We start from the raw sequence: 8891 nt of genomic DNA on the forward strand, positions 1-8891 counted from the left end.
TGGTTATATTTATGACGAATTGTCTCCCATATTACGACCGAGCAAATTTATATTAGGTTTACCGTTCATTTCAGGATGGTGTTCGGTTTCGATGTATCGGCCCTTTTATTTCCTTCCTGATACTAATGTAAACCTCAGTTGCTCAATTGTAAGGTAATTTTAAGTGGGTTATTATTCCGATGGGTATATTCTTCTATATAAATGACCATGACTTTTAGATACTAATCTTCTTGAATATTTCTTTACAGACAGCGAGCGAAGCAGAACGAAGGAAACGCCCTACGATTTACGTGAATTGCCTTGTTCTCCAACCAACTGTTTAACTCCGTTACTACGTTATTTTAAAGGCTTATTTATGTAATAAATATCATATTTAATTACATTTTTCCTTCCAACCTTTATTTACAAACCACAGATTTTTATGGTGTTCTGCTTAGCTACATTGTCTTTCATCCCTCTCCCTTCCTTCATCAAATTATTTCCTTTCTCTCCTTTTCTAATTACCTTTTACATCTTCCCCTTTATTCGCCTTTTTATTTTTATTCACGGATTTCGTCCATAATTGAAGGGAAGATAATTGAGAGAATTATAATTAAATTTCTTTGGAAGAGAAAAAAAAATAAATGTACAGTCTCTCTCTCTCTCTCTCTCTCTCTCTCTCTCTCTCTCTCTCTCTCTCTCTCTCTCTCTCTCTCTCTCTCTCTCTCTCTCTCTCTCTCTCAGTTAGGGATACCAACAACATAATATGTTGAGGAGAAAAAGTTCCTGACATCAACTGGGTGTCTACAGCAAATTCTAATCATATAAAGTTGAATCACGGAGAAATTTCCTGTCGTATAGAAAAAAAGAAGAAATTGTATAGAGAAAAGATTTTAGAGCTGAGAGCAGCTGTGACATTAAAGTCTGTCTGTGGCTGTAGAGCCTTCAAAGAAACAGCTAATTCACATTCTTCAAATAATGTCTCAGTTGTGAGTGTATCCAGCAATAGACGATATATAATCATCTCCATACTGCCTGTGTCTCCTCCAGGCGAGACTGTGATCGGATCCCACTGACTGTATATCACAGGCGGGAACGTTTGAATTGGGCACCTGATCATCTCACTTGGACACACAACGATTGGACTACAGGACTCTTCACTGATGAGTCCAGATATTGTCTGGACTTCAGTGACAGGAGGCAACGGGTGTGGCACAGAGAACAGGAATGGTTTAAGGATGCCAACATCAGTGAACTGTTATGGGGGAGGATCAATTATAGGGGAGGGATCAGCAGAAAAGGAAGATAGGATCTGCATGTAATTAGAAGAGGCTGTATGAAGGGCGTTCTCTATAGGGATGACATCCTTGATGTGTAGGAGAGATCTTACTCTAGTCCTCTTGGTCCTGACTTCATTTTGATGGACGATAACGCTTATCCCTAATCATGGTAGGGTGTTGAATCCCTTCCTAGATAAGGAGACAATTGTCTAGATGGAATGACCTGCTCGTTTGCCAGACCTAGACCCTATTGAGCATGTATGGCACCTGTTGCACGTTGCCATATCCGGTCGTGTAGCAAAGGAAACGTCTCTTGCAGAGCTTTGAAATGACCTCGTGCATTAATGGAACAACATTCCGATTGCAAGCTTCCGGGTTCTCACTGAAAGCATAACAAGACGTTGCCAGATTGTCATTCTTAAGCAATAGATGGACAAACCTGTTGTTAACCTTAACTTTGTTGATGAAGAAACTGAAAGACAAAAACTGCCTCTTTAGTTTATCTTTTTTGTTAATCTCCTTTACGGTGAAATGCAATTTTTTCTTGTAATGAAATTGTCAAGAATCAATATAAGAAAACAGTTCAACTTTCAACGAATTTATTTTATGTTTTTGAACATTTACGGTTGATTTACTGTTCTCAGAACATGTGATCCCTATCAGATTGTGAGGAGTATTTATGTAGATGTGTATAGATTAATTTCCTTTAAACCTAAGGTTTATTTTGCTCAAGATCAGAACAAGATGACGTTTTTCACTTTTGCAAAAATTTGCAAAACAACAGGCTGCTTTTCGTGTTTAACAATTGATGGTTTCGACGTCGTGACGTTGACTTTCAGGAACAGTATCCTATGTGTTTCCTTATTTCCTTTCCTCATTGGGCTATTTTCACTGTTAGAGCTCTTTGCTTTATAGCATCCTGCTTATCCAACTAGGATTCTAGCTTAGTTATCAATAATAATAACAATCATAGGAATGTTTTTCCTTCCATATATGACCCATCACTTTCTAAAAACCAAGTTGTGTCTCTTGCCTCTTTTCCCAATTGTGTTTCTTCTTCTTCCTTTATCAAGAGAATCATCATCTTCCTTTATCTCTTAACCCATAATAACTTCCTTTACCTTTTATACATCTTGAAGGACAAAACCTGATAAAGGACTCATAGAAAATAGATCTGAAAAGTATCGGGTGATAAAACAGGGATATACCACCTATTCCACAAGCCCTAGTGATGGACTATAAGGTCCATTATCCCATTTGAGTCCCATTCCTTCATTAGACTTATAGACGAAGGAATTTCCATTGCATTGGTGTATAATATTACTTAATTTATTGAATTCTGTTAACCTGAAACCTATTTGAAGCTCAGATTTTTCGGAGAGGTGCCGTCTTTGACCCATGAAAAACAATATCTATATATATATATATATATATATATATATATATATATATATATATATATATATATATATATATATATATATATATATATATATATATATATATATATATATATATATATATATAAAGAACAATAGCAGCAAATACAGCCGTCTCTAGTCCAGTGCCGGAAAAAGGCCTCAGACATGTCTTTATTCAAGTTTGGGATTTGGCCAGTTTTCATCACCACTCTTATGAGTGATGATGGGGAACTTCCTTCTGCTTGCTCACGGCAAACCAGCCTAGTATGGGTGGCTCTAGCAGTCACAGCTTCACTGATCATAGGTTAATGGCAACAGTTTCTCCGGTGTTGCCATTTAGCTGCCCTTGAAATGTTGCTTGAACAAACATTGCCTTCTTGTTACTGATCCATTTCTGTTTATGCACTGCCTCTTCCTTTCCTTGAGGCTGTTTTATGGCCTGCCTCTTCCTTTCCTTGGGGCTGTTTTATGGCCTGCCTCTTCCTTTCCTTGGGGCTGTTTTATGGCCTGCCTCTTCCTTTCCTTGGGGCTGTTTTATGCCCTGCCTCTTCCTTTCCTTGGGGCTGTTTTATGCCCTGCCATTTCCTTTCCTTGGGGCTGTTTTATGGCCTGCCTTTTCCTTTCCTTTGGGGCTGTTTTATGGCCTGCCTCTTCCCTTTCCTTGGGGCTGTTTTATGGCCTGCCTCTTCCTTTTCCTTTGGGGCTGTTTTATGGCCTGCCTCTTCCTTTCCTTGGGGCTGTTTTATGACCTGCCTCTTCCCTTTCCTTGGGGCTGTTTTATGGCCTGTCTCTTCCTTTACTTTGGGGCTGTTTTATGGTCTGTCTCTTCCTTTCCTTGGGGCTGTTTTATGGCCTGCCTCTTCCCTTTCCTTTGGGCTGTTTTATTGCCTGCTATCTCTTTTCCTTGGTGTTGTTTTAAGGCCTGCCTCTTCCTTTCCTTCGGGCTGTTTTATGCCCTGCCTCTTCCCTTCCTTAGGGCTGTTGTATGGCCAGCCATTTCCTTTCCTTGGGGCTGTTGTATGGCCTGCCTCTTCCTTTCCTTTGGGGCTGTTTTATGGCCTGGCTCTTCTTTTCTTTAGGGGCTGTTTTATGGCCTGCCTCTTCCTTTCCTTGGGGGCTGTTTTATGGGCTGCCTCTTCCTTTCCTTTGGGGCTGTTTTATGGCCTGCCTCTTCCTTTCCTTTGGGGCTGTTTTATGGTCTGCCTCTTCCTTTCCTTGGTGGCTGTTTTATGGCCCACCTCTTTCTTTCCTTAGTTGCTGTTGTAGGGCCTGCCTCTTCCTTTCCTTGGTTGCTGTTGTATGGCCCGCCTCTTCCTCTCCTTGGTTGCTGCCTACCTCTTCCTTTCCTTGGTTGCTGCCTGCCTCTTCCTTTCCTTGGTTTCTGCCTGCATATTCTTCTCCTTGGTTGCTGCCTGCCTCTTCCTCTCCTTGGTTGCTGCCTGCCTCTTCCTTTCCTTGGTTGCTGCCTGCCTCTTCCTCTCCTTGGTTGCTGCCTGCCTCTTCCTTTCCTTGGTTGCTACCTGCCTCTTCCTTTCCTTGGTTGCTGCCTGCCTCTTCCTTCCATTGGCTGCTGAATGCCTCTTCCTTTCCTTGGCTGCTGCCTGCCTCTTCCTTTCCTTGGTTGCTGCCTGCGTCTTTCTTCCCTTGGTTGCTGTTGTATGGCCTGCCTCTTCCTTTCCTTGGTTGCTGACTGCCTCTTCCTTTCCTTGGTTGCTGCCTGCCTCTTCCTTTCCTTTGTTGCTGTTGTTGTATGGCCCGCCTCTTCCTTTCCATGGTTTCTGTTGTATGGCCCGCCTCTTCCTTTCTTTGGTTGCTGTTGTATGGCCCGCCTCTTCCTTTCCTTGGTTGCTGTTGTATGGCCCGCCTCTTCCTTTCCTTGGTTGCTGTTGTATGGCCCGCCTCTTCCTTTCCTTGGTTGCTGTTGTATGGCCCGCTTCTTCCTTTCCTTGGTTTCTGTTGTATGGCCCGCCTCTTCCTTTCCTTGGTTGCTGTTGTATGGCCTGCCTCTTCCTTTCCTTGGTTGCTGTTGTATGGCCCGCCTTTTCCTTTCCTTGGTTGCTGTTGTATGGCTCGCCTCTTCCGTTCCTTGGTTGCTGTTGTATGGCCCGCCTCTTCCTTTCCTTGGTTGCTGTTGCATGGCCCGCCTCTTCCTTTCCTTGGTTGCTGTTGTATGGACCGCCTCTTCCTTTCCTTGGTTGCTGTTGTATGGCTTGCCTCTTCCTTTCCTTGGTTGCTGTTGTATGGCCAGCCTCTTCCTTTCCTTGGTTGCTGTCGTATGGCCCGCCTCTTCCTTTCCTTGGTTGCAGTTGTATGGCCCGCCTCTTCCTTTCCTTGGTTGCTTTTGTATGGCTGGCCTCTTCCTTTCCTTGGGGCCTGTGTTACGGCCTGCCTCTTTCTTTCCTTGGGGCCTGTGTTACGGCTTGCCTCTTCCTCTTCTTGGGGCCTGTGTTACGGCCCGCCTCCTGCTGTCCTTGGGGCCGGTGTTACGGCCCGCCACCTGCTCTCCTTGGGGCCGGTGTTACGGCCCGCCTCCTGCTGTCCGTGGGGCAGGTGTTACGGCCCGCCCCCTGCTCTCCTTGGGGCAGGTGCTACGGCCGGCTCCTGCTCTCCTTGGGGCCGGTGTAACGGCCCGCCCCCTGCTCTCCTTGGGGCCGGTGTTATGGCCCGCCTCCTGCTCTCCTTGGGGCCGGTGTAACGGCCCGTCCCCTGCTCTCCTTGGGGCCGGTGTTACGGCTCGCCTCCTGCTCTCCTTGGGGCCGGTATCATGGCCCGCCCCCTGCTCTCCTTGGGGCCGGTGTAACGGCCCGCCCCCTGCTCTCCTTGGGGCCGGTGTAACGGCCTGCCTCCTGCTCTCCTTGAGGCCGGTGTAACGGCCCGCCTCCTGCTCTCCTTGGGGCCGGTGTCACGGCCCACCCCCTGCTCTCCTTGGAGCCGGTGTAACGGCCCGCCTCCTGCTCTCCTTGGAGCCGGTGTCACGGCCCGCCACCAGCTCTCCTTTAGGCTGGTGTAACGGCCCGCCTCCTGCTCTCCTTGGGGCCGGTGTCACGGCCCGCCTCCTGCTCTCCTTGGTGCCGGGGTTACGGCCCGCCTCCTGCTCTCCTTGGGGCCAGTGTAACGGCCCGCCTCCTGCTCTCCTTGGGGCCGGGGTTACGGCCCGCCTCCTGCTCTACTTGGGGCCGGGGTTAAGGCCCGCCTCCTGCTTTCCTTGGGGCCGGTGTAACGGCCCGCCTCCTGCTCTCCTTGGGGCCGTTGTTACGGCCCTCCTCCTGCTCTCCTTGGGGCCGGTGTAACGGCCCGCCTCCTGCTCTCCTTGGGGCCGGTGTTACGGCCCTCCTCCTGCTCTCCTTGGGGCCGGTGTAACGGCCCGCCTCCTGTTCTCCTTGGGGCCTGTGTCACAGCCCGCGTCCTGCTCTCCTTGGGGCCGGTGTAACGGCCCGCCTCCTGCCCTCCTTGGGGCCGGTGTCACGGCCCGCCTCCTGCTCTCCTTGGGGCGGTGTAACGGCCCGCCTCTTGCTCTCCTTGGGGCCGGTGTAACGGCCCGCCTCCTGCTCTCCTTGGGGCCGGTGTCAAGGCCCGCCACCTGCTCTCCTTGGGGCCGGTGTCACGGCCCGCCTCCTGCTCTCCTTGGGGCCGGTGTCACGGCCCGCCTCCTGCTCTCCTTGGGGCCGGTGTAACGGCCCGCCATCTGCTCTCCTTGGGGCCGGTGTAACGGCCCGCCTCCTGCTCTCCTTGGGGCCGGGGTTACGGCCCGCCTCCTGCTCTCCTCGGGGCCGGTGTAACGGCCCGCCTCCTGCTCTCCTTGGGGCCGGGGTTACGGCCCGCCTCCTGCTCTCCTCGGGGCCGGTGTAACGGCCCGCCTCCTGTTCTCCTTGGGGCCGGTGTTACTGCCCGCCTCCTGCTCTCCTTTGGGCCGGTGTAACGGCCCGCCTCCTGCTCTCCTTGGGGCCGGTGTAACGGCCCGCCTCCTGCTCTCCTTGGGGCCGGTGTTACTGCCCGCCTCCTGCTCTCCTTGGGGCCGGTGTAACGGCCCGCCTCCTGCTCTCCTTGGGGCCGGTGTAACGGCCTGCCTCCTGCTCTCCTTGGGGCCGGTGTAACGGCCCGCCTCCTGCTCTCCCTGGGGCTGGTGTTACGGCCCGCCTCCTGCTCTCCCTAGGGACGGTGTTACGGCCCGCCTCCTGCTCTCCCTGGAGCCTGTTTTATGCCCGGCCGCTTCCTTTTCTTGGGGCGCTTTTATGCCCGGCCGCTTCCTTCCCTTGGGGCCTGTTTTATGCCCGTTCGCTTCCTTTCCTTGGGGGCTGTTTTATGCCCGGCCGCTTCCTTTCCTTGGGGCTCTTTTATGCCCGGCTGCTTTCTTTCCTTGGGGCTTTTTTATGCCCGGCCGCTTTCTTTCCTTGGGGCATGTTTTATGCCCGGCCGCTTCCTTTCCTTGGGGGGCGGTTTTATGCCCGGCCGCTTCCTTTCCTTGGGGCTGTTTTATGCTTGGCATCTTCTTTTCCTTTGGACTGTTTTATGCCCTGCCTCTTCCTTTCATTTCGGGGCTGTTTATGCACTGCCTCTTCCTTTTTGGGCTGAGAGTTAGTAGGGTGAGAAGGAATATGAGGGAAAGTAGAAGAATCAGGAATATTAAGTAAAGGAAGAGAGTTAATAAGGTGAGAAGGAATATGAGGGAAAGTAGAAGGATCAGGAATATTAAGGAAAGGAAGAGAGTTAGTAGGGCGAGAAGAAATATGAGGGAAAGTAGAAGGATCAGGAATATTAAGGAAAGGAAGAGAGTTAGTAGGGTGAGAAGGAATATGAGGGAAAGTAGAAGGATAATGAATATTAGGGAAAGGAAGAGAGTTAATAGGTTGAGAAGGAATATGAGGGAAAAGAGAAGAATCAGAAATAGTAAGGAAAGGAAGAGAGTTATTGTCAGGAAAATTACTTGGAATTGAAAGAGAAGGAGCAAGAAAGGTAAGGAAATGAAGGAAATGATAACGGTAAAGATGACTGCTTGGAGGGAGAGAAGGAAGAGAACTGGCTAGGCAAGAAATAGGGTAAAAATAGAATAAAATGTAAAAAAAATTTTATAAATATAACACAATACTCAGCTTTAACACCGCAACAATCATTCATATTCACTAAAGACATAATTCATACTTCATATATTCCTCTTCCTAATTTGCTTTATAAATAAAAAAGTGAAATATTAGTCTTCAGCCAAAAGGGCTCCACTGAAGCCTTTTTGACTTCACCACTCTGTGAAGTTTTACTGAACCAATTTTGTCCTCTCCGAAGACATAATAGAGATCGCTGGAAATCACTTGGTCGTTAGTATCTCTCACTGAAGACGGCTGCCGAAGAAAGATCAGCTTCCTTTTGGATCTTTCGGAGCCATCTGCAGTACACGTCGCTGGAAGAACTCAAATTACCATCTTATTGTTGAAAGCGAATTTATGGCTATTGCTTATTCACTTTGTTTCTTACTTTATCTATCTATCTATCTATCCATCTATCTATCTATCTATATACATATATATATATATATATCTATCTATCTATATACATATATATATATATATATATATATATATATATATATATATATATATATATATATATATATATATATATATATATATATATATATATATATATATATATATATATATATATATATATATATATATATATATATATATATCATAGACTCCTTTAAGAAAGGACTGGAACGTCAGGACCTCTCGGGTTTTAACTTGAGTCTGAAAGATTAACTTGAATCTGGACTAAAATGACTTCTAGAAGGGCTAGAAACACGTTCTCTGGATCAAAATGGGGGTTTTTGAGGATGGTGAGTTCAATAGTAACATTTTCAACACCACCAGGGGTCATCTTCAAGATCTAAAGGTCATTTATCAAGGTCAAATTTGTGAATTTTGGTAATTTTTGCTGGTTTTTTGTGTAACTCATAAATGGTGGGAGATAGCTAATTATAATATGAGGCAAGTCTGCAGAGCTGTCCGAATTTAATATATATTGTCATATATTGTATTACTCAAACATTCCAAACAAGCCCTAAAACAATGAAGCACTAAAATAAGAAATAAAGAACGGTATTTCTCATCACAACAAAACTCAAAGACATTAACATTTGATTAGATGAACATCGCTAGATGGAGAGCTTTTCCTGCCTCCTGAGGCAAAGGAAAGACTGTTAAATGCCTCAGGAGGC

At 47.1% G+C, this 8891-nt stretch overlaps 2 protein-coding genes across 2 annotated transcripts in view; both read right to left on the reverse strand.

Annotated features, from left to right (window-relative positions):
- Window positions 1-3907: 3907 nt before the first annotated feature.
- On the reverse strand, window positions 3908-4817 carry LOC137633855 (ribosome-binding protein 1-like). The gene is made up of 2 exons (XM_068366096.1): window positions 4755-4817; window positions 3908-4633 (listed from the first exon to the last, which is right to left on the reverse strand). Exons 1-2 carry the CDS (start codon window positions 4815-4817, stop codon window positions 3908-3910), a joined length of 789 nt encoding a protein of 262 aa, XP_068222197.1.
- Window positions 4818-5582: 765 nt separating this feature from the next.
- The window catches only part of LOC137633856 (serine/arginine repetitive matrix protein 2-like), an 18054-nt gene continuing 14745 nt past the window's right edge, over window positions 5583-8891 (reverse strand). The window contains exons 4-5 of the mRNA XM_068366097.1: window positions 5937-6126; window positions 5583-5814 (exon numbers count right to left, since the gene is read on the reverse strand). Of these exons, the coding sequence (XP_068222198.1) occupies window positions 5583-5814; window positions 5937-6126 (422 nt within the window). The remainder of the gene's footprint in view (window positions 5815-5936; window positions 6127-8891) is intronic.

Source organism: Palaemon carinicauda, chromosome 43 (genome assembly GCF_036898095.1).
Source record: "Palaemon carinicauda isolate YSFRI2023 chromosome 43, ASM3689809v2, whole genome shotgun sequence".
Lineage (NCBI taxonomy): Eukaryota > Metazoa > Arthropoda > Malacostraca > Decapoda > Palaemonidae > Palaemon > Palaemon carinicauda.

Bases quoted from the DNA above. Each gene is read 5' to 3' on its own strand.
- LOC137633855 (XM_068366096.1), bottom strand. From the start codon at position 4,817: ATGCAACAGCAACCAAGGAAAGGAAGAGGCGGGCCATACAACAGCAAC. The intron at 4,634-4,754 runs GCGAGCCATACA...GCCATACAACAG, and splicing joins GCAACCAAGGAACGGAAGAG to AAACCAAGGAAAGGAAGAAG.